The 26,528-nt window shown below is 43.2% G+C and overlaps 1 protein-coding gene across 7 annotated transcripts in view; it reads right to left on the bottom strand.

Annotated features, from left to right (window-relative positions):
- Window positions 1-26,528, bottom strand: part of RAPGEF4 (Rap guanine nucleotide exchange factor 4) — a 288,137-nt gene that overhangs the window by 120,170 nt on the left and 141,439 nt on the right. For all 7 annotated transcript variants that reach the window (XM_032355961.1, XM_032355960.1, XM_032355959.1 and 4 more), the window contains one exon: window positions 2,803-2,875. In XM_032355961.1, coding sequence (XP_032211852.1) covers window positions 2,803-2,875 — 73 coding nt within the window. The remainder of the gene's footprint in view (window positions 1-2,802; window positions 2,876-26,528) is intronic.

The following is a 26,528-nucleotide window of genomic DNA, read 5'->3' as shown; positions in this document are numbered from 1 at the left end:
ATTAGCAGTCTTGGAATTTCACTTTTCATGGTAGGCAATGGGCAATCGTTAAGATGTTTTGAGCAACAGAGTGATAGGACCAGAAAAAAGCTGGGGAGGGGTCTGTTCAAAATGAAAAGACACTTAAAACATAAAAATCAGATGCAAGAGCATGGTCCTCGAGGTCCAGTTTGAGCAAAGACATTCAGAGGAGAAAATCGGAGTATGGACTCAGTAGATGATGTGATTAAGGAAAGTCAGATCAGTTATATCAGGTGTGATAATGGTGTTAGGGTTGTGTATGGAAAAGTCTTTATTTTCAAAACTATCTGCTGAAGTATTTGGGGTGAAATGTGTGTATGTGAGTAGAAGAAGGAAATAAGGCAAATATAAAAATTAAAATATTAGTGCATATTGTTATTAATAAACAAATCAGATTTAAGTATTAAAATACTAATGGTAATTAAAGTGATGAAGACATGGATGTTAACTCTGTCATTCTGTATGTTTGAAATTTTTCACAATACAAAGTAAATTTAAAAAGTTCTGTCTAAGTCAGGTATAAGTCAGGTGTAGGATAGACCAAAGGTGAAATACTGAAGACTCAGCCAGCTGAGTCATTCTTGTCCTCAGGTCAGGAGTGATGAGGCCTTTGGGCAAGTGGCTGCAGAGGGAACAGAAAGGAAAAACATGAACCCTGCAAAGGAAGGAGCAAAGGACCAGATGGGTGATTAGCTTCAGTGCATGGAGGTGACATAAGGAAAAACTCTAAAATGGTTAAGGTTTAGGGACTCTTGGGTGGCTCAGTTGGTTAAACATCTGCCTTTGGCTTAGGTCATGATCCTGGGGTCCTAGAATCAAGCACCACACCAGGCTCCCTGTTCAGCGGGGAGCCTCCTTCTTCCTCTCTCCTGCCACTCCCCCTGCTTGTGCTTCCTCACTCCCTCTCTCTTTCTCTCTGACAGATAAAGAAATAAAATCTTTAAAAAAAACATAAAATGGTTGAGGTTTAGAGGCTGGTATGGGAGAAGAACAGTACAGGTAGGAATGGAAATGTGGCTTTCAGGAGGAGGGATGGGCTTTGTGGGAATAAGGATGTGTTCTGTTGCTGACACTGTGAGTTTAAGAGACCAGCAGAACATCCAGGCGGAAAGAGAACCAGCAGTCTTCTGGAAAGCTTGGCTGCCATGGGAAGAATCAAACAGAGGTATTGGTTCAGGAAGTTTGTATCCACTGTAAGAAAGGATGGTCATGGGGAAAGTGTAACAGCCAAGACTGGACTCTTGGATAATACCTAAACTGACAGGAAGAGGTACTTTGGAAGAAACCAAACACATGTGGCCAGAGAGATACCAGAAAACCAGGATAAGGCTGCGGGGTGGAGCCTGGGAACTCAGAAAAATGGAGCCTGCACATGGCAAGTCATACTCAAAGTCAGAGAGATGGGGAATGGTAATGATGGAGCCTGGCACTGGATGGTCACTGGAGTCTTTAGATGGTTTGAGTCAAGACGTATAGGGCAGAAGCCAGAGTTGGAGGGGTTAAGAGTGACCAGTGGTGAGGAAATAATAGCTAATACCACAGTGGTGCTCACTCCATGCCTGGCACCCTCTAAACACTTGACATGCTTGGCTTCCTTCAATCCTCACAACAATCTTGTGATGAAACCGAGGCACAGAGAAGTCAAGTGCCTTGCCTGAGGCCACACAGATAGAAGACAGCACAGCTGGGCTTTCAAGTCAAGGACTCTTCATGAGCTGGTCATCCTTACATCAACCAGGAAAGAAAAATCAAGAACATGGGAGGGAAGGAAAGGAAGAAAGGAAGGGAAAGGAAAGGAAAGGAACGGAAAGGGAGACCTGTCTTCCTCCAACCCCCCACCCCACCCCAAGGACGGAGGAGAAACTGAGAGAGAGGGGCCAGAGGCTACACAGAAGCTATAACTTAAAGGGCAGGGAACGTGAGGAAGCTCACTTATGATCTTGTAGAGAGGGGGGTCACCTTGGAGTGACAAGTCTGGCAATGAGTGGGAACTAGGGGAACTAGAGAGAAGATCTGAAGGGGGACTCTTACTCAGAAGAGTCCTGGTGTGGAGGCACTGCCTGGTTGGCTCATCACAGTGTCTAACCGCTCCAAAACCCTCAGCACTGGGTATCTTGCTACGCATATACATCCAAGAGCGCAAAACAGGGACTCGGCAACAAGCAAGTCTCAGGGCCAGTCAGGAACGCTAAAAAGATGCTCTCAACACACTTGAACAGAGAGACTCAGGACACAGGGTTTCTTTGAATCTAGTGGGCAGCCATGAGAAAGGGATATCACAGAGGAAAACTTCCTGTCTTTTATGATCAGTGAGAGACTGGTCACATAAAAGGCCTGGAGTGAGAGGAGGCCATGATGTGTGAAGAATCAATAACGGCTCGCCCTGCTTCTCTCCTTGACCAAAAGCATCCAAATAGCAAGAGGTTGCGCTTTCAGGTGTCTGGATGTGACTGAGACAAATACATTTCATAAATCCCATTTTTAAAAGAGACAGAACCACTAGATTTCAACATAAAACGAAGAGATTCTGAGAAAGCATTTTAAGTATGAAGTTCCAACTGGTATCAGAGCATCCTTCCCTCAATCAGCAAGGACCACAAAATAATACCATGTGAACAATTTTTTAAAAATAACTCAAGTGTGGGCTGGCAGGTCTGTTTATCCACAGAAGAGTCTGGAGACTTACTCTGTCAAGCTGGTGTAGGGCATAATTTTTGTCACACGAAAACACATACCGCACGACAAATTTTTAGATACAAAATGTTCACATTTTTCACTTACTGTCATTGTTAGAGCCCGTTTCCATAACACCATAAGGAGGAGCCAGAAGTCCTGCCATGTACTGTCGATATTTCTGAAAGACAAGATTGTAAACTCAGCACACAGAGATTTACTCACTTGGAGCACTCTTTATTTACACGCTAAAAAGCCAAAACACTGGGTGTCAGGAAGCCCCTGACTCTAGTATTTGCAAAGCCATCAAATGTGGTCTGTGCTCTGAAATAAAGACGCTCTGTTATAAGGGGTCTTGGTGGATAAGACTGGAAGGGCCCCCTGCCCCTGCCCAGGGACGGGGTAATACGCGAGCCAGTTCATTTAGGTACTCGTGACTGACAAACCCGATTGCGTGGGATTCTTTCCTCTCCCTTTACCTCTTGCCCTGCTTTTCACTCTGGCAAACACATGCTCGGGTTTTTGTGGAAGGCAGAGACACTTGGTTTTTATAGATGCAGATACAAATAATTGTGCTGCCTTCTTAATAGGTGAATGGTACTGAATCAGCTTTCTTTCAGAGGAAAAAGAAATGCATCTCTGGAAGATGTCTGTTTTGAAAGAAGCTGATTCACTTCCATTTAACTAGTTCCTTTTACACTGACACCTGCCCGTTATGTGACCTCTAAAGAACTTTTGGTCTGTTGTCAAATAGAATGGTTTGACTTCATTTAGAACTATTTGGATTCCTCTGAATTGTATCCACCTGACTTTTGGTTCAGGCCTGCCTTAAAACCTGGGGCTCAGCGATCTCTAGTAGCCCCCAAAGTCTGTGCTGTGTTGAAGGGATGAGGCTTGGGGAGCATAAAGCCATCTAGAGCTTCCAGCGAGAGAGGGGTGACATTTACGAAGAATGCAAAATGGATATTAGACATCCTGTCTCCTCAGGTAATAAACACAGCCTCCTCCCCTCTTAGAATGAAAGCCAGGCAATTTTATTTATTGCATGGTGTCATGTATATTTATGGTATCTAATTATGATGACACATAAGTGTTAAATGGCATCAAAAGAATCAACACTCTGAAATGTGCTTGCGGGTTACACAGGCGTCAGCAGAAATGCCTCATCTGTAGCAATGGGCAGCTGGTGACATGCAGTGTTTGAGCAAACATCTGGCCCATTTGGTAGATTTGAATGGTGTTTGTAATGTAACATTGACGGTTCCTCAAAAGAGTTTTCTTCTAGTAAAGATGGGACTAGCTTTTTTTTTTCCCCTTCTAATCCTTTTTTCTTCCATTCTGAGGCAACTATACTAACACCTGCATGCAAACATTAAAATTCATGATTTTCCCGCCTCTGAGTTAACTAATCACTCAAACATACCCACAGGACTAATCTATCACCCTGAATTCCTGACATTTCCTTTGATAGCTTCCTAGTTGTGACTTTCTTCTTTCTATGACAACATCTCTCTTCTTCCTCACGAGAGAGCACTGATTAAGCACATTACTGGGCATGATGTCATGCCGGACTCTGAACAAAGCAGGCTCGTAAAAGCAGATGGGGATTGGGATGTGTTCTGAGAAGGTTTCTTGACCCCCCCCCCCAACAGCCTTTTGAGTTCTTACTATTAGCAACTCTTTACACCAGGCTTTTAAAAGAAATAACCTGTGTTAAATTAAAGAAACAATTTTGGTTTGCTAGGAAATGTTTCGGATGGGGTGAGTGTCCTTTGTCTCAGGAACCCCAATGCCAGTCGCCATCACCTCCACAGAAGCACCTCCCTGCCCTTTAAATGAATGGGCCTTTGCCTTTCTTTAGTTCTGTAGCAATTGGTCCGTTGTTCGTGCATGGAGCGCTGCATCAGGGCTGCTGTTCTGGGAACAGAAAATAGAGCAGCCCTTGGGCAAGCAGAAGGTGGGCCAGATTTTAGGACAGGTATGTACTGAACACCTACTATCTGCAGGCAATGTCCTAGGCACTGGGCTTCTTGCTGAGAACAAGCAGACAGGCCCTTTGCACTTATTAACTATTTCTGCAGCGGAGAGCACCAAGGTTTGCACATAATGGGAACTTGATACTTACCTGTTTAGTTTTACAATTTTTATGGAGAAGATTAAACATGTATAAAAGCAGATATCACCTCACACCAGTCAGAATGGCTAAAATCAACAAGTCAGGAAATGACAGATGCTGGCGAGGATGCGGAGAAAGGGGAACCCTCCTACACTGTTGGTGGGAATGCAAGCTCATGCAACCCCTCTGGAAAACAGCATGGAGGTTCCTCAAAATGTTGAAAATAGAACTGCCCTATGACCCAGCAATTGCACTACTGGGTATTTACCCTAAAGATACAAACGTAGTGATCCGAAGGGGCACGTGCACCCGAATGTTTATAGCAGCAATGTCCACAATAGCCAAACTATGGAAAGAACCTAGATGTCCATCAACAGATGAATGGATCAAGAAGATGTGGTATATATACACAATGGAATACTATGCGGCCATCAAAAGAAATGAAATCTTGCCATTTGGGACAACATGGATGGAACTAGAGCATATCATGCTTAGTGAAATAAGTCAAGCAGAGAAAGACAACTATCATATGATCTCCCTGATATGAGGAAGTGGGGATGCAACATGGGGGCTTAAGTGGGTAGGAGAAGAATCAATGAAACAAGATGGGAATGGGAGGGAGACAAACCATAAGTGACTCTTAATCTCACAAAACAAACTGAGGGTTGCTGGGGGGAGGGGGGTTGGGAGAAGGAGGGTGGGGTTATGGACATTGGGGAGGGTATGTGCTTTGGTGAGTGCTGTGAAGTGTGTAAACCTGGCGATTCACAGACCTGTACCCCTGGGGATAAAAATATATGTTTATAAAAAATAAAAAATTAAAAAAAAAAAAAAGCAGAATAAGGCCTACCTCATGTCCAGCCTCAAAAATTATGAACTCATGACCAAATGTTTTTCCCTCTACACTACTATCCACCTGCCCTTTCTGGGATTATTCCATAAATATTTCAGTAGTTATCTCTAAAAGGCAAAGACTCTTTTTTCCCCCAAACAAAATTACAATATGACTATCACAACTAAGAAATGTAACATTTCCATAATTTCCATTTGATGTTTCAGCAGAATAACTTCTGGTATAGGGGAGATTGCAAAAACAATGTTGAAATTTTAATAGCTATAAATAGGGTGCTTGGTTGGCTCAGTCGGTTAAGCTTAATTTCAGCTTAGTCATAATCTCGGGGTTGTGGGATCGAGCCCTGTATTGGGCTCTGCACTCAGCAGGGAGTCTGCCTGAATTCTCTTAGTCCTTTGCCCCTCCCCCCACCATGGGCACACATGTGCATGCACACACTCCCTTTCTCTCTACAATAAATAAATAAATAAATAAATAAATAATAATGATAATAAATAAATCTTTCAAAAACATTTAATACCTATAAATTTGAAATTGATGGGACAGTTTTAAGAAAACATTCACTAAAACAGGAAAATTGATTTTTTATGTAGCACCATACAGAGCATCTTATATTAATTAGGATAAATAAGCTAACTGAAATAAAACCAATATCAGATAATTGGGATTCCTAAATAAGTTGCATACTGCTGATCTTTGGGCAGTATCTCTTTTTCCAAACGCCAGTTAAAAAGCAGTCTATAAAAGAATACATCATATGAAAAGATGCAGAAGCTCATTCATGACAGAAAGGCTTATTAAAACTATAATGTAAAGTCATTTCTCACTTGTCAAATCCAGTGAAGTTTCCAAAAATTTACTAACACACAGCTGGTTATCTCGTACATTGCTTCTGGGAGTGTAAAATGAGACCACCTCGGTGGAAGGTAATTTGCAAGTATCCCCCATCACATTTAATGTCTGTTCCCTTTGACTGAGCAAAGAACCTCCCTTAGGGTTCCTGAAATACCTGAATGCATATGCCAACATGCGTATCTGTCTCTAACAGCAAACAAAACAACAGCAACATCAAACAGGAGATAACTCAAATGGCCACAAGTGGATGGCACCCAGGCTACTTCCAGATGAAGAGATGATGTTGGACAATTATGCAGCCGTGAATGAAGGAGCACTACCTGCTGACATGGAATGATCTCCACATTATGTCATGACATTTTAAAAAAGGCAAACCACACACTATATGTAGAGTAGGTTACCATTCTGTGGGGACAAAAGAATCAATGTGTGTATGTGAATATTCATAAAGATTTGTAAATGCATAGACTATCTCTGGACACATACACAAGATAGTTGTAGCAAAGACTGCCTCTAGGGAAGAGATCTAGGTGGCTGAGGATCTCTGAGGGAGAGAGACTTAGTTGTCCCTGTCCATCACCCACTGTGTGGCCTGCCTGGGGCTGGACTGGTGGCATTGCCTTGCGGTGGCATTCGGTGTCAATCATCAGAATGTGGTTGGCCCGGCAACACGGAATGATTATGGCAATGGAATGAGCAGACAGCCCTTCTCTCTTGAACGTAGGTGGGAATAATTCCCTTTGGCCATAAAATCCTCCAGAGTGGGAGAAATGGGGGATTAGATACTGGGCTGCTTTGTAATAGCGTTTATTGGTGCTACAGTGATGAATTGAAAAATGAGAGATGACTGATTAGTAAAACTAGATTGTGGAGTTGGTTCATATCTTCATCGAAGTTTAAAAGCCACTCCAAGCTTTCTGAGAAATAGAATAAAACCAAAAGGAACTCACCAAGGCTCCCATATGAAAGTCAGCACAAGGCCAGCTTTAACTGGAGTCAGCAGATTTTCAGAGGCGACCCAGAACATTTTCATGGTGGTTATGCAATGTCACTCCCACATGCCTCCCACACCTGGGCTGAGGGGGCGTGCAGTGATCTGACTGAGTCCCTTGACCATGTCCTCCTTGAGGCCCTGGTTGACTTCTCCATGCAAAGCCCTTTCCTGCATCCCAATGCATCCTAACACATCAATAGTTTAAATGGCCTCATTCAACCTTTTAAATATCACTAATATGTACCTGGGAAAGAGCTAGGCCTTTAGCTGCCACAGATACTTCTCCTCACCGTGGAAGGCCCCCGGCAGGAGGCCTCTTCACCATTCCCATTCCCTAACCCTCCAGGACCTCTAGAGTGGTTAAGAAATCAGTTCACATGACAAGAAAACCACAAGGGCCTTCAAGGGACCTTGAAGAATTTGGTAGACTTCATTCTTAAGGTCTACTCCTGGCTTTGTCCCTAGTCAGCTGGGTCAACTCAGACAAGTCTTCTGAGCTCTCTGACTTTAATCTCCCCATCCATAAAATGGGTGCTCTGAATGAGGTCCATGGCTCCTTGGGCAGAACTCTGGGCTTCATGGTGGACCCTCAGGCAAGGGCACCATGCACGCAGAACCTCTACCCCTATGGCAACTAGAGTGTCTTCCCTTCTAACTGGTTTATAAATTAGAGTTCCAAGAGCAAATTCATCCGAAAGATGACATTTGCTTCTAAAAAATAAAGTTTACAAATCACAAGTCTAATCCCTGAACTTCTTGCCAGACAGATGTCCCTCAAAGATCTCCATGAAGAATCAACAAAGACCAATCTAGGATTTGTCTACAAAGGAATAAGGATTCTACTCTCTGTTAGAAAGACTTCTGTGATTGAGAATTGACCAAGCAACAGGTTGCTCTATACCTGGAAGGTTTCTCAGAGAATTTAACTGAGACGTACCACAGTGCAATGCTGACCTTCTCCAACTGAGGTGTGTGGATCCCTGGAGTGGCACCCGGCAGCGCAGAAGGGGACACGAGAGGGGTTAACAGAAGGTCTTCCTGGAGCTTAAATTTTATTTTATGTCAAGTAGTTTAAAGGATTACTTTTTTACTTTCATATTATGGAGTAGAAAGCTAAATTTGCATAAATTTTAAAGATTAAAGCATGAGACTTCAAAGAAATTTTGAGCTTGCTGCTGGCTACTTCTAGCTACAAAGGGTCTAGACCCCAGGCAGGATGTATTGATTTCCTCTACATTCGGAGAACTTTAGTGGAAAAAACCAAGAACCTCTGATGCTATGAAAAGCGTGCAGACATCCAAACCTCACAAGAACAGGGTCTTAAATCTGATCCTACCATTTGCTACCTGTGTGAACTTGAGTAAATTGGTCACCTCAGTTTTCTAGATAAAAAATCCCATCTTTCAGAACTGTTGGGAAGATGAGATCTATAAAAGTGCCCAGCACACATTAGGCACTTAATAAATAGTTGCTGAAAATAGTAATAAACAACCAAGGATTAATCAAGATAATCACCTTACATCTGATGAGTTTCCCAAGCAGACAGCTTTCAGCTATAGGAAAGAACCTTTTCTGCATGACAATTCCCGAGGCTATGGATATACACAATGTAAAGACCTACACGACATCTATGGGCCTGTCTGTTAAATGAGGCTGTGGAGAAAGAGGAATTTAAGTAATTGAATTTCTTTCTTCCTTTCTTTTTTAAGATTTTATTTATTCATTTGACAGAGAGAGAGAGCACAAGCAGGGGGAGCAGCAGGCCGAGGGAGAAACAGGATCCCTGCCAAGCAAGGAGCCTGATGAGGGACTGGATCCCAGAACCCCGGGACCACAACCCAAGCCAAAGGCAGATGCCCAAGTGACCGAGCCACCCAGGTGCCCCGAAGTTACAGACTTTCTTAAGTAATTTTATAGTATACTGCCTATTCTTATATCCACAAGGTGAAACTGTCCAATGAGAAAGGAAGGGCATAAGAGAGCAAGCCCAAAAGTAATTTCACAAAAATAAGTAAAGCCTTTTGCCATCGGAACTGCTTTATAGTCAAAGAATATTTTTTAAAATGAATCTGTGGATTATAACAGGCCAGTTTTTTAAAGCCAAGTCAGTGTCTGTGGCTTAGAACGGAGGGAGGAAGGAAAGCAGTAGGAGGGGTGTGGGATGCAGTAGAGGAGACGGATGGCATGCTTGGGTCAGTGAGGCTAGATGCCTGTCCCTAAATCTAGGTGGAGATGTGCTACCGGCTATGCTAATATTATTGAGGAAGAGACAAAAGATGACAGTCTCCAGAAAGGTTAAAACCTGGTACGTCTCTCAGCTGACCCCACACTAAAGAGGGCTGGCCGAAAGCCTGGCAGAGTGGCCACCTGGTGGAAAGGGGGCTGAGGGTAAATCCAGCTCTGCACCACAGGCTTGAGCCCCTGCCTGGGACTGCTCCTACCCAGAGCAGGGGCTGATTTTCACAAAGACGCCAAGTGACCTAGCCGCAGTCCAGAAGCCAGAATACAGAAGCTGGGTGGCTTCAGCTTGGGGAGGAGGCATACCAGAGATAGGTCCCCTTCTGAAAGGCCGGTCTCAGTTTACAAAGCAAGACTAACAGAGAATAAAGGAAGGCTGGCAGCTGGAACCCTAGCTGGGCCCTGTATGTCAAGAGAAGATGGGGTCCTGGTGGAGCAAGATTCCCTACCCTGGAGGTGAAGGTCTTCTGGACACACTGTGAGGCCTTTTCTGAGTGTACTTCAAGCTGCTGCCTGCTGCCAAGACTTCTCCAGGCTGCTAGCAGAAGCCTCCACAGTGGAGCCAGGGCAGGACAGGACTGTCACTACATTCCTGCCCGGCCAGAGGCAGCCAGGCCGAGCCATAAGCTTTGGGCACACCCCTTCCCAGCAACAGCCCGCCTGCTCCCAACCCCTCTTGCCTAGGAGATCATCAGGTTGCAAGGAGAGCATAAGTAGCATCCTTAGGCTGGGATAGGAGTGCTAGAACAGCATTAAAAACAGGAAGCCCCAAGAATGATGGGTAGGCATTGCTGTGAAAATGGGGGTGGATGGGGGATATGCTCAGAACAGGGACATGCTAATGAGGGCTCACGGCAGTTAGTGGCCAGGACTGGGGCAGAACAGAAGACGGCTGCTCTGGGGGTCTGAGGCTATGTCTTGTCCTAATGTTCCACTCATTATATCTGCCAGCTTATAGGTTCTATCAACTTATTAAAGCCAAGTTCATAAAATGTAATGGCAAACAGGTCATCTGTACTTTCTCTGAAAGCTTTAGGATTATTTGGGAGAAGAGCTTGTAATAGCGATCTAAAGTTTAGGTGCCCTTTTGTCTGTTTCTTGGCAAGAGTTTTTTTTTGTAACTTCTGTATGATGTGTAATGTGTAATGTGAAAATGGACATGCTACATTGCTCTAAATTCTCAGAGAGTCAGAGAATTCTCAACTATGTGAAGAAGAGTAGGAAAGAAGGGGAAAAGTAAAGTGGTTGTAAATGGAAATCTTCAAGCAAAATTCTTCTGTTTACCTTTTTAATTTTTTTTATTAACATATAATGTATTATTAGCCCCAGGGGTATAGGTCTGTGAATTGTCAGGCTTACACACTTCACAGCATTCACCATAGCACATACCTTCCCCAATGTCCATTAAAGCCATATGTACCACTTCTCCCACAGCAGATCCTTGGCTGGCCTGGGTTTACCTCTTATGCCAATTTATTCTGTTTCCTTGTTTCTCAATTTCTATAGCATCCACATAATAGGGCTCAAAGAACTTCCATTGCCACATCTTCAATGATATTTAATTATATCCTTTGGTCCTAAGATAGATATTTCTAAATGGAGGCAAAATTCTGCTTGCCAACTCCTGGCCATTTTTAATTCATGACTAACCTGCCAAGAGCAGTAGTTTGGAGCATGATAATCACAATAATAGCTCTAATGGAGGAAGTTTTCCAGCCCTGAGTTGTTTAAGAGGTCTAGGCTAAAGCCCAAGCAAGATGACCCTGCAGGTAAGCAAATAAGTCTCACTGGAGAAGCACCTGTTTGAAATTCTCTCTCCTACTGGTGGGTGATGGAGTGTGGGGCAAATTCAGATTTGAGAGTCAGGGCAAGGCAGGGAATCTGAGGTTGGGGAGCCTTGGGGGTACAGGGCAGGGTGCATGGAGAACAGCCTTCCAGGTAGAGGGGGAAAAGGTGTTAATGTTAGAGATGAGGCCGGTCTGGCAGGGGAGTAAGGACAAGTGTGCTGGCGGTATGGGATGGTGGTAAGGCTGAGCGGTATGAGGGAGATGGACAGGTAAGGCCTTGTGGGTCACAGTGAAGATTCTGAACATCGCCCTCATGGAACAGGGAGCAATATAAGTAGAGAAGTGACAAAAACAGATACGTATTTTTAAAAGATCATTTTGGCTGCTGCCTGGTGAATCGTTTTGATGGAAAAACAAGGAACACACTGGGCCCTTAAGGGGGCAGACCTGAATCTGGAGGTAATGTAAGAGAGGGGGATATGAAGTAGGAGTAAAATTACTTGATTCCTAGAGGTGAAACAATCTCCAATGACCTACAGTGAATGATATTAAATGCTCAGATTTCTTGCTGAAGCACACTCAACATATGACTTAATATGACTTTAATATGACTAAAAGGTTTGGAGACTTCTGGGGGGTTCCCTGGGATGATTATAATTTAAGTGAGTATGTACTCTCATATTCAAGTAATTAAATTAGCCATGAGCTTCTCTTAGGAAAACTCAAATTGAAAGCAAGATACACACACACACACACAGTTGGTCAATGCTAAAACACACACACACACACACACAGTTGGTCAATTCTAAGACACACACACACAGCTGGTCAATGCTAAGACACACACACATACACACAGTCAGTCAATGCTGAGACACACACACACAGTTGGTCAATGCTAAGACACACACACAAGTGGGTCAATGCTAACACACACACACATAGTAGGTCAATGCTAAGAATACACACACAGTAGGTCAGTACTAAGACACACACACACAGTTGGTCAAAGCTAAGAACACACACATAAGTAGGTCAATGCTAAGCCACACACACACATACACACACACACACAGCTGGTCAATGCTAATACACACACACTCACAGTAGGTCGGTGCTAAGCCACACACCCACAGCTGGTCAATGCTAAGAACACACACACAAGTGGGTCAATGCTAAGGCACACACACACACACAGACCGTTGGCCAATGCTAAAACACACACACATAATAGATCAATGATAAATTACACACACTCACACAGTTGGTCAATGCTAAGAACACACACACACAGTAGGTCAATGCTAAGACACACACACAGTAGGTCGATGCTAACACATACACACACAGTTGGTCAATGCTAAGACACGCACACACACACACACAGTAAGTCAATGCTAAGATGCATACGCACGGCAGGTCAATGCTTAGACACAAACACACAGTTGGCCAATGCTAAGATACACATACATATAGTAGGTCAATGCTAACACACACACGTATAGTAGGTCAATGCTAAGACACACACACACAGTAAGTCAATGCTAAGATGCATACACACAGTATGTCAATGCTAGACACACACACACAGTTGGCCAATGCTAAGACATACACACATATAGTAGGTCAATGCTAAGAATGCACATACACAGTAGGTTAATGCTAAGACACATACACAGTAGGTCAATGCTACTTAACTGAGTTATACATTAATTTGCTCTAGAGCTGGTATTGCCCAAGTGATCCTTACAGCTCTCTTTTCACTAAGCCTGGACCTACTACAGTCTATCTAATGTGTAAATGTGACTATGCACCTTGAAATAAATAGCTTCTGCCTCCTGTGTATGAAGTTGATTGACATTTTATTTAACCTTATCAATCTTTAAGGGTGATGGATATTAATATAGTTATTCTGAATTAGAATGATCGAGCCCAGCACTTATGAAACTAACAGTACTACCAGTAATACATATCATGGAAACATGCAAATTCTAAGAAGGTGCTATTTAAGCACTTGATCATACAAAATTAGGATGCACTGATCACTTAAAAACCTAAAATTAAGGATCATTTCACAGTAAGTAATAGCCCATGACTATCATTCCATTAGAGCAAAGCACCACCGTTTTGCTTTTGCTTTCTGGCTCCACCATAAACTGCACGAAGAGTAGTAGCAGAGCAGGAGGGAGACGGTAAGTTGTGATTCAAGGGGTGCTATGGTCTGGATGTATCCCCTCAAATCTGTAAGTTGAAATCCTAACACCTAATGTGATGATGAGTACTTTGGGGGGAGTTCTTAAGTCATGAGGGTGGAGCCCTCAGAAATGGGTCTTATAAGAGGTCCCACAGAGGTCCCTTCCCACCCCTCCTCACCCCCGCTGAGTGAAGACACAAAAGTGTCAGGGGCATCTTGACCTCAAACTTCCAGCCTCTAGAACTGTGAGAAATAAATTTCTGTTGCTTAGAAGCCATGCAGGTTTCATGATAGCAGCCCAGAGGGACTAAGAAAGGGAAGCAGGAAGACCTTACTGCCCAAGTAGATATTGGAACATCCCACTTTAGAGACTTTTCCTTAGTTTCTGGCTTTATCTCTCAAACCTGAAACCAAGGGAGCATAGGCACTATGCATTTGTCTGGTTATTTTCTGAGCAAGTTTTTCTAGAAGCATCCATACATAACTCACCTATTCTATCTCCTTAACTTCAATCCTACCCTCTGACCCCTGGGGGCATACAGTATCCCAGCTTTTGCCATATGCATGCACGTTGGTCGCTAGAATGGAAACTATACAAGGACAGCGACTTTTATCTGTTTTGCACACTGTTAGGGCTCAAGAGCCTGGAGTAGGCTACTTCTCACTTCAACTATTCTTGACCCCTGGAGACTATCCACATTGAGTGATTGCCAACTCCTGCATCTTTTCCACCCACACACACATTTTTGCACTTGCTTTCTTCATCCCCCTTCATTATCATCATTGCTGTGATTTCTGCTCCCAGCTACCATACGCAGCTTTGGGGCATCCTTGTCAATCCAGTCCAGTATATCCCTACTGCACATATCTTGGAATCATGGCATAGAGCTGCGGTTTTGGAAACTTCTGATCAGCGTGCAATATCACATGCCTTGAATCCTTTGAATGGCACCTCGTTTCTATTATCTCTCCACTTCAGATAATCTGAACTCTGTTTCCCCTACAGAGTATGCAGGGGTCTCACCCAGGAAAACAGATTAGGCCCCAACTCTCCTAGCGGGAACACTAGGAAGTATCAGTGGTGGCAGCAGTGGTTTAGCCATTCTGCAAAACACTGTAGAAGAGAACAGTATAGTGCCATGTGTCTGAGGGCATATGAGAGGGGGCAAGCCTGAAAGAGTTGGGGGGACACAAGCTTTAAGATCCAGGCAAGTGTGGTACCTCCTCTCAGTTCTGCAAACCTCCACTGGTGCTAACGAGGCCTGCCAGGCATCACCCAACATGGCTCCTGCCTGCCCCTCCAGCCTCAGTTCCCACACCTCAGTTTCCCAACCATACTGGCCCTTTTCAGATACTCCAGCACATTGAGCTTTCCCCTTGGGATCTCCTGCATCTTCCTACAGTCTGGGAAGCCCTTCCTGCCACTGGCCTTGCCAACAACTGCTCGCCTATGTTTACATATGGCCTCTTCAGAACGGCACCCGCCAAGCCCCCAGCTCATGTGAGTCTCTTGTTACTCCCTCTCCTGGCATCATGTCTTTGCCATTGGTGTGCCCAGGTAATGTGCGGTTACGTCCCATATGTGCCTGTGCTGGCTCCGTGCCTTTCTCCATAGGCTCATAGAGGTTCTGCTGCAGGCTCATAGAGGGCTACGCTCTCTCTCCCTGCGTGCACCAAACTGAGCACAGAGCCTACAACAGAGCAGGACTTCAGTGGATATTTGTTGAGTGGATGAATAACTGAGGGAATTTGTTAACCACTCCAAGTTTCAGGTTCCTCAATAATAAACCAGAACTATTACCACATACCCCACACGGTTGATGGAAGGACTGCACGAGCCAACCGCGCAGACCTTCTCGCAGCCTGAGTACACCATGAGTATTGGTTCCCATTCCCTCTACATCATGATTTTTTTTTCCTCACACCGATTCTGCTAAGGGGTCATTTCCATTTAAGAAAACTAAGGCTTGAAAGAAAAGCACATCTAACACACGGAGATGAAGATCTACAAAAGCAAGTCTAATGACTTGAAGATGCGATGAAAGAAGCCACTTGAAATCATATGATGTCCATGGTCAAGTATCTCTGTGATGTCTGTCTGTTCTTTATGAATAAGCCTCTTGCTTTCAGGGAGGCGGCAGTGGGAGCATGAAGGTCAGTTGATGTTGATAAAAACAAAACCTAAATTTAACTCATCAAGATCTATGATACTAATCAAGTTTGTAATTTAAAAGGAAGTACAGAGGAACAAAGCGGTCAGTCGGCTCCGCCAGAATTAGCATCAAAACACACTAGTGAAAATTCAGTTTTAAGAGACCCATGCATGAATCTTGCTGAAAACACTGACAGCTATATGTAAATAATGGAAGGTAGAAAACGATACGTTTTACATATTCAGCTTGTTTTTTTTTTCATAATTCTGCCAAATGCTGTTACCTCTAGGGCTTATAGTTTTTTAATAAGTTTGCCATTTGGTTTTATTCCAACTACTGTTCTCTTCTCTCTCTCTCTCCCTGTCTCTCTTTATACCCCACCCTCCTCTCCTTTATAGAATCTATAAAAATAAATTTTTATTTCTATAAAATAAGTCAGAGCATGTGATAAAAAATTATACTACAAGGTGTGTAAATGGAAAAAAGTAATTCTGTCCCCTTGTTACCCTTCACCTACTACCCTTCACCTATCCACTGTCAAGTTAATCACCACTGATACTCATTTCTTCTGTAACATCCAGAATGTTTCCAGGCACACACCATTATCTATCAATCTATCTATCCATCTACTGGCTTTAAAAAAATGAGATCTTTTGGTACATGATGTTTTATCCTCCCGCCCCGCCCCCTCACCTCTAATAATATATTTTGGATGGCTTTTGCAATCAGAACATATTTCCCCATTGCTTTTTGGTTAGATACCTCATTTGGGGGCCAATTGGGGGAAATCTGGAAAATTCATTGAATTTGCATCATCAAAATATCTTCCCTTACATAAAGCAAGAAGATAAAGATCATATACACAGGTCTTATCAAGTGGTGATTTCAGTTATAATCATGAAAATGAGATAGCACTATAAAAATTTAATTCCAAGGCAAACAAATATGCAAGCGTATCACTCAGAAAATTTCTTTGATCTCTCCGATGGCTTTATCTAATTGGTGTCATTATGTTGTAACTCACTGACTGCCAACTGTACATTTGTAACCTTGGCAAAGTCTTCCCGTGTAATACCGCTGAAGAAAAAATATTGTGTGTGTGCTCTCCTTTAACACTGTCAGAAGAAAAAAGAAATTTAATTAAATTTCAATCTGTCAGTTTAAGAAGAATAGAACAGAAATTGTGGAACATTATAGGTGGTGTTTGAATATTATTAGTGTTAAAAGGATTCCAGATTTACAGCTTTTGACAATTGTGTTGTGGTTATATAAGAAAATGTCCTTGCTCTAAAGAAACATGCCCTGAAATATTTAGTATTTATGGGGTAAAGGAATACGATGTCTTAACTTACAAATGATTCAGAAAAAAAATAGAGAGCGAGGGAGAGGAAGAAAGAGCATGCTAAAGCAAGTGCGGCAAGACATAAAGGGCAGAAACAGAGTAGTCTGAGAGAGTTCTTTATACTTCTTTTCCAACTTCCCTGGGTATACTTTAAATCATGACAAAATTGTAAGTTACCAAAAAATGAAAAGAATTTGGGAGTTGAAACTTGAAAGGATTACTGTTAATGCATTCATTCTGTTAACGTCTGCCTTCCCCAGCTCGGCTCAGTCCCGGATTCTGCTTGCATTTTGTAGGTCCACTGCCTCTGCCCCTCCAGCAAGTCCTCATTGGAGGGGACGCTCTGTCCCCACTGGCTGGGAAGGTCCAGAGTTGCCCCTGGGTGCCAGGTGTCCACGTATCTGGGCAGAGGATGCAGAGGGTGGAAAGATGACACCTCAGGGCTGCAAAGCCACAGCTTTCTCTGAGTCCCGCCTCACATGACTCCCATACCTGGACTTCCTCCTGCCTTTACTCCTTTAGGAATATAGGAATATAGGAATATATATATATATATATATATATATATATATATATATAAATATAATTCCCCCCCTTCCCGCTGGCCCTCGGTGCAGTCCCCAGCCTGCCTTGCCCTTGTCTGCCTCTCTTCCATAAGGGCTATTTCTTGTCCCTTACACTGCTAGTTCTAGCCTGAAATACCGCCCACACCTTACAGATGACCCAAAGCTGCGATGCACTCATCTAGTTCAATTTTTTTGTTCTTTCACTGTTGGCAAGCCTTTTCTCCAGGCCCTACTCACCAGGTCAGAGGATCCCCTTGGCCTCAATGCCATCCTCTATCAAGTTAGAATTTTCTAGGCTCTTTCAGCAGTCATGCTGGTTGTTGGCCACTGCCCTTAAAGATTTTGTAACTAGATTTTCTGGGGAGTGCATTCAGCTCCCATGACGCCCAAGGACACCAGATGTCCCATCTCTAATGCTAACAGAGCTGAAGAGTCTAACTGTCCCACACAGATTAACCTTTGATCACACACAAAAACAGATTTCTGCTGCAATCTAGAACCTCAACTTCAGATGTCAGTTACCCATTCAGAATATGCTTACACCAGACTTTCCTATAAATGATCTCTATAGTGTTAGAAGGAGAGAAACACATTTCTACCAGTCAACACAAACATCTAAACAAGATGATACAAGCGTGCAATGCTTCTGGAGACCCAAAGCACAAAGCATGAATGTGTGCTTTCCAATATTTGTAATGTACAGATATTCTTGATTTTTGTCGTAGATTTTAATGAAATTCCTGACGTTTTAAAAATAACATTACATTCCCCCCAAATCAATATATCTGTACCTTATAAGTAACATCTATTGAATACAGTGATGTATATTTAAGCTTTAGGGAAAAATCATACCATATTGCCTCAGAGAGAACAATCTTGAGAGGAGAAACTTTAGAAAACAGAGGAGTGCCTTACTAAAAATTCCTTAGCAGCCTCACTGGGAAAGGAAATACTGCCAACCACTTTCCTGCACGGTACACAGCTAACCCAGACAAAAGGGATTTTTCCTTCCTTCAGTGAAAGTGTCAAGCGGAAAATGACACCTTTTAGGACAGACAGGTGGACAGCCCAGGAGGAAGGCGGCCAGGTGAGGGACTCTAAATTTGGACCCCACCTCCACCCACCTCTCAACTCTTCCAAGTATGACATTCTGGTTCATCCTCTGCTCTCTCCTTCAGGGGGAAGTGGGCTACTCCAGCCTCTCTGCATCCCAGTGAGCTGAAAAGCCTGGCTAAGTGCCTCTTGGTCTCATCTATGGGTGTAAGGAGCTGGCTAAAGGGAAGGACTTGAGTCTAAGAGATTATGTTGACCAGAGCCTGTCCAAATGGGCCCACAGAGTGAGGCAGCCCTGATGAAGGGAAGGGGATGGTGGAGAGATTGGAGAGAAGAAAGGAAGAACGAGGGCTACATCAACAGAGCAAAGAGATGGTGGTCTAGGGGATACCAAGTGTAAGGTGCATGCAGTGTTGGCCCGTGGGGTTCATTCACAGGGGACAGGATTTGGCAGCCACATGGCACTTCTTCCTGGCTCTCCTACGTCCACTCCAGCTCTTCCTTCCTCAGACATGGACCTCATCCCCATCTGGATGTTGACCATGATCTCCACCTTTCAGATCTTTGTCTCCTGCATCTTCCATCTTGATGTTTGACCACCAAACCCACAATTCTTGTAAGGGAATCTTCTGGTACCCACATCCCTCTTCTCAGCTTGGATCTACTTCCCCAGACTAGACTCTACAGGTCGCTCTTTCAGGTCGCTCAGATGCCCAGGTTTTCAGCCTGTGAGCCTGGCCCTACAATGTTGCTAAATAACACAGCTCCTCTCCCCGAGGCCAGTGGCCTGAGCCGGGGGAGGTTGGGGGATCTCTTGCCCCCAACCTATCATGCTACCCGTCAGGCCTCTTACCTGCAGTTTGACAGACAGCACTTTGCACACTGTACAGTTCAGTCCACGAGCTATTTATAAGTATTGGATGTAGCTGCTACACCGGGAGGCTAAAATAGCGAATGAAGAAGGCGATTCTAAAGATAACTCTCATTTGAAAGCCTCCCATTGAAATGAATGTTCACCTTTGTTTCACTGAATTCATTTATCCCAATCTGGTTCTCAAGGGACCACTAACAGGGGTGTGGTTTATCTTTTCGGGGTGATAAAAATGTTCTAAAATTGATTGTGGTGATAGTGACACAACCGACTAAAAGCTAATGAATTGTACATTTCAAGTGGGCAAATTGTATGGTATGTGAATGATGCCTCCATAAAGCAGCTCAAAAAAGAAAGAGAGAACACTGTGGACTTCGGGGTGTGAAACTAAACCCGCCAAATCTATCCACCTGGCTGCCAGAGGGAGGGATCAGAAAAAAAATGCCGGTAAGTCATTTTCTGGAAATTCTGGGTGGGCTCTGCTGAAGCACACACCCTGATTTTACCTGCAGGAAGCCAAGTCTGGCCGTCCCTCCCACAGGCAACTCCCCACACAGGAACACCGCACACCAGGAGAATTGGCCTGTGTGGGTTTCTCTGTGCCTATAGCATGCAGAGCTACGCCTACTTTCTTCAGCATTTGATTTTTCCAAACAAAAGGAGAAACCAAGCACATAAAACCCAACAGTGAATTGATGAGCAACTTTGCATATATATAGAATTTCCAGGCAATAAAGCATGCTCTCCAACAAGCTTGTCTTTGTTTGGAGGAAAATTACACTTTGCTTTCTCACAATGCCCTCTGCCAAGCCCAGTGTGCCCTCCTAATATAAATTAGTCTTTCAATTGTATGATCTTTCCAAAAGAAACTAATTTTCACTACACTCATTCAGGGAACTTGACCAGAACTCGAATTTTTGTTGTTGTTGTTGTTGGGGGAGGTGGCAAACCTACATAGTAAGGTTTTCTGCTTTGCTACAATCCTGAGATTAATCATTTTCTGAATATCTATAAATATTATTTTGATTATGTGAATGGCTTTAAATAGCTGTTTATGAAAAACTCACAATACTGTAAGTCTGCAAAGAAATAAGCCTAATATAAAATGTGAGCAAGAGAATTAAACACAAATTGCACAATTATATTCTAATTTGTAGATTATAATTCAGTGTGCAATAATGATCTACCCTGAAAATATGTTATATCAAAAAAAACCACTAAAACTGATTAAGATAACTTTTTTCACAAATCCTAAAATGCTTCATTCGCTGGGTAATTTCATTCGGTCCTATTTTTGACAAGGACATTATGAATCAAAGACCTCAAAAGAAGGTTAATAAATCTTGATAGTTTCTGTAGATTCTGTTTTCTTATTGTATGTTAAGTTCTGTATGAAGTTCAGCAGTTCACATAATCTGGCATAAAATGGAGGATTAAAAAATAAAGTTTAAAATTTGATTTCTCAGAAAATGTCTTAACAGCATCTCTTTCTCTTTGCTGGCTTATTTCCCAGAAAAGGCTCCATTTTCACTATAATTTTCCAAAATAAATCTGTGATAGAAGAGGATATCATGGCAATGGGAAAGGTGAGAACTCTGATCAAAAGTGGATTAATTTTTTAAAATTGTCATAAATATATAGCTTATCCTATAAATTCATAATCTGGACAAGACGATCATTCTGAATGACCTTGGGGCAAATTCTTACTGACTTTTTTCCTTTTTGGGGGGAAGTGTTATTTATATTCCTCCTCTCCCCAACCACTTCCTTCCCATATACAAAAGTAAGATAATCATCTCTGAATGCCCTTGGTGACCCAAGCATATATATTTTAGGGACAAATTATGTCAGCATAAAATCCACAATTGGCAGTCTCAGAGAACCAAGTTAGAAGTAGATCTGCTGTACCTAAAATTCAACCATTTTAGTAAAAACTAAAATCACAGAAAACTGTGAACAAAACTTCAGGAAATACGTCTTCTTTTGGCCTGTTCACGTAAGTTACAAATCAACACATGTGGTTTATCTCAAGTGAAGCATGTACTGTGGACTTTTACCAAAAGCAGTTGGTGGAAAGCACTTGACCCTTGGATGGGGAGGCTACAAGGGTAAAATGGGATCTCAGACTCCTTGCAAATATCCACTGGCTCCATTTTCTAGCAGTCTGCCGATAACAAGTTCCAAAAAAACCAAACTTTTAATTAAATACTATGGAAAAGTAGCATCATGCCACGTGCTAAACTCCCCTCCCCCAACCAACCAAACCAACCCCACCAGAATGGCTCACAACAGGACAGGAATCGGGAGTAAGTACTAAAAGCAGAATCCAGCTGTTGTCTCCAAAAGATTAAAAACAAAGAACAGAAAACATGAAAGCCACTGGGCTAAAGGGAAGTTACCACAGAGCGTTTAAAACAGACCCAGAAAGTAACAACGAATCACCCCTCTCTCCCACCTTCCCTCACATACCAGAAGCTATAGGGAGCTCTCTAGAGAAAATTCAAAACTCAGTTCTTCTGTTTGGTATTCTTTGAAGACGACTCAATGTACAAAGCCTCAATCAGCCAATGAACACGCAGAAAGTTCAAGACAGTTCAAGTCCAATTTTATGATAATTGTTATGCAATGTTCATTGCCCACTTCAAAGGCCAAAATAGTGTGTGCAGATGCCTGTGTAAGAATGAGTGTTTTTTAAAAGGTTGGTACAAACTGGAATAAGAAAACAGATGGCAAGACATTGATACCATTATTTTGGATTTCTCTGAAATGCCCCCTCAAAGCAATGACAGATTTCAGCACCTGCTTATCACAAAGTCACAGATGAGTTTTCTCTTCTCATTAAATCTTCATTCTTGTAGTCAGTCTAATAGCTCATAGCAGACTAAATCCCTATTCAGATTGAAATGAGTCTATCATTTTTTCCCCCTTTTTCTCCGGACAGAGTCACTTATATGTGCTTCCAAAATAAACCTTCAGGGTTTTTTTTTCCATTTTTTACAAAATAATTTTTCTACTCCCACTAAACCCTTTCCCCTGGAATAAAAAGAGAAAGAAGGAAAAGTGTAAGAACCAGAATTGGAATTTTTATAAAGCTTATCTCTGATTATCTACTGTAAGCCTTGTAGTAAAAGGGATTTAAAATTTGGAAGTCGTTTTAAGAAAGCAAAATTGCAAAATGCAAAGAATCTGGAATCCCTGGGCAGACATGTACTACATGTTTTTACATGAAAGCATCCACGATGAAGTTGTACATGAACTCAAAAAGGCCTTGATACAGATCTGTACAGGTACCCTTCAGACTCTAACATTCTCCACAGATGACTCCACTTCAAATAGGTAGTGAGAAGGTTCCGTGAAGCAAAGGAAGAAGTGGGGAAAAAAAGGTGCATGGCACAGTGGCTTATAGATGAGGCTAGGGATTACCCTGGAAATTACGGAGAACTGACAACTGTGACAGGTCCTGCCCTCGACATGTCCTTCCGGCACACAGAGATGTTTTCTCTGATTCTTCATGTCTTTAAACTCGAGAGTGTCAAAGAGGTCTTTGGAACAATGAAGTAAAGCAGGAACTTTCAAGTAGCAGCTTTACCAAGGACTGGGGCAGAATCTCCTGCGGGCTTGGACCTAAAACTTAAGACCATAGCACTATAAATGTCAATGTTCCAACAAGCGGGGCTGAAACTGGGGAGTACTTTTGGAAGTAAAAAGCATGCTGATGGGATTTGGCAACTGTGTCCGAAAGGACCCAAGTTTCAGTAAAGGTGCTTTTGCTTCACATTTCTTCAAGCCTTTCAGGCAATCCTCGAGCCCCCTCTTCTGAGGAAGACAAAGAAAGTTAAGATCTGCCCTGAACAAATGCATCCTATTGAACAGGACAGCGGCTGTCCTGTGCCCTTGAGGTCCTAACTCAATCAAGAAACTCATTTTAGAAAAACAGAAATACAGTTGTCATAACATTAAAAAGGGTTAAAAAAAAAAAAAAAGAAAAAGAAAAAGAGAGCTTAGAATCCTGAGTGAGAAGCCCTATGCTCCACTCCCATGCTTAGGGCAGTCATCCGCGGAGTTGCTTTGCCAAGTGCTATTGTTTCATGATGTCTCTGGAATGTTCCTGAGCTCCTTGTCAACTTCCACTGTCTTTCACACAGTGGTCGATTTCATCTCTTGGTTCTAAGTTGAACCTCAAACTGTGTCCCAACCCCTGCCGTGGTCCCCTGCTCGCACCTCCAGGCAAGTATGTCTTTGCTAGGCTTCACCCTGCCCTGTCATGCCCTTCCCCGCTCTGCACCACTGGCTCTCACCACTCACCCTTCACAACCCCTAACCATAGACGCATAACTGACCACCGCCATCGTGCTCTCATTATACTCTGTGCAGGTTTCTAGCGTCATCTCTCTCTGGTAGACCCTATACTCCCATCAGGCAGGAAGCACTCCTTACTTCTCCTTCTAGCCCCAGCCTATATCCTGGTGCCTGACAAAGAGTGGGACCCTGATCAAGTTTACTGCTTAGGTGAATATATATAATGAGATGGTATCAACACCTGGGAAATTTTTCAACATAAAAATATTTTTAATTTTCTGATTTTCACTTTTAGTTGTTATCAGCTCAAAGTCTGAAGACCTGTACATGAAAGAATGCCACAGCTAAACCAAGACACACAGAAGGCTGGCAGAAATGCATGCTAGCCTGGCACTTAATTTGCATTCCCCTGCAAGAAGAGCTTGAAACTAGGACTTGGATTCAGCTTCCTGGGAGGTGAACCAGCAAGCAGGAGTGAAGGACAGGAAAAATGAGTCAAGGAGGGAGGGATAGACAGTAATGACTGCGTTATTGAGCTGGTTTTTTCTTACTGGGGATCCTTGGAGAGTGCATCTGAGTTCGGTCTCCAAAGCACGGGAGTCTGGAGATTGATCTCCAGACTCTCATCCCCCATTATTCGAGGGGTACCTCCAGCTCACTAACTCCCCGCAAACTTCCCAACTATCCTGAGCTTAGGTTGTGCAAGCTTTTGTGGTTTATAAAGAAGTCCTGGGGTATGGAGGCCGAGAATAGTTTGGGGGGGGCACTGATGTGCGTAGGAGCTGTCCATCCCAGCTGCGCCTGAAGGTAGGCCACGAACACATTTAACGAAAGTAACTAAATAAGGTCTGACATCATCTTTTCCAGGATTATGCAGCCAAATAAATAACTTGATTCCAAAACACAACCCATTAATCCATAAAAAGAACGTGCTTCATGGGATGATGTAGATGTCCCTGCTCGACCTTGAGGAAGAGGTCCCAGGGGACCAGGTGACTTTGCCAGCTTAAACCCAGTAACATCCCTCAGACTCCCAACCAGCCCTGATTCCCACTCTCTACCTTCCTTTCCATCCCCGACCATTCACAGGGCAAACAAAGGGAGGACAACTGCATATATTCTTTCTCGGTCGCTGTGATTTCTTTTTACCATGTAAATTGGTCTTGGTGGTCATTTCATAAAACACGAGTGAAGGAAGAAGCAAAGAGGGAAGAAGGAGGGCCCTGCTGATCCGAATAAGTTCCAGCGTTTTTAAAGAAAGCTTCCCCTCTCCTCTCTCGGGCTCTGAGAATTGCCTGGGAGGAATTCCTCTTCACCTTCCATGTTGGGGGAACCTGCTCCGAAGGACAGCAAAGTTACACAACTCCGCTTTCTCCAGGTAGATTGGATAAAGCTTCTTGCATTCATTGTTACCAGAATTTTCTATGCCAGTGGGAAAAAGGACAGACCGACTGCAGAGTTTTTGCTATTTTTTACCTGAGCCTCTGTACTACAGTCTGCTTATAGGGTAAAGGATGACGTCAGGCACCCCTTGCCGCCCCCCCACCCCCCGTGCACGTGCATCCTCCATTGATGCGCCCCATCTGCTCTGCTCCCACCACGCAGAACAACTGTCAATAAATTTGGCCCTTTGTTTCTTGCAATCAGTCTCACTTTTCCAACATGAGCCTTTTAGCTTCATACTGGCCTGGAATTTTGAGATACACAGATGTCATGGCAGTGAGATGAGGAAATGGGACATAAAATCAAGAAATCAAAGCTGACTTCTAAAGAAATATCTTTTACGAAGGAGCACAGAGGATGTTTAGGGCAGTGGAAATATTCTGTATGATACCATAATGATGACAACGTTTGTCCAGATTCATGGGATATACAACCACAAGAGTGAACTCTGATAAAAACTAGGGACTCTGGGTGCTGATTGGGTGCAGTGAGGATCCATTCGTGGTAACAGATGTTACCCCCCTGCTGGGGGATGCTGATAATGGAGAGGCTGTGTGTGGGCGAGGGGCAGGATTCGAGAGAGCTCTGAACTTCCCCTTCAGTTTGGCTGTGAAGCTAAAACTGCTCTAAGAAGTAAAGTGTACTTTAAAAATTAGTAAGTGGGGAGAAAAAAGAGGAGAAGGAATAGGAGCAAAGGGACACAAAATATGCATCAAGAGATTGAGAGAGATCAGAAAACACCAAGGGACACATGCCTGAAATGTAGTACCAGTGGGATGTCATAGGGCCTATTGTTGAAGTTCAGGTAAGGTCTTAAATAAGAAAGATAAGAAAAGATAAAATCCAGGCTGGCTTCAGGGATGGGCGCCCCAGGCAGTCACGCCAAGCCCCACATTCAGAAGGGTGCTGTGCTTAGTTTAATGCTTGCTGCTATTGGCTCAGAATTCTTAATAATTTTTAACAAAGGCCTCATGTTTTCATTTCGTGCTGGACAAATTATGTATCTGGTCCTGAGTAAAAGGATAGGAAATATGAGACAAGATCATTTCCTTGCAGGATAAAGCAAAACA

This window comes from Mustela erminea, chromosome 8, assembly GCF_009829155.1.
Source record: "Mustela erminea isolate mMusErm1 chromosome 8, mMusErm1.Pri, whole genome shotgun sequence".
Taxonomy (NCBI): Eukaryota; Metazoa; Chordata; class Mammalia; order Carnivora; family Mustelidae; genus Mustela; species Mustela erminea.
Note: the sequence above shows the minus strand (reverse complement) of the source record. Positions and strands in the feature narration are given on the sequence as shown.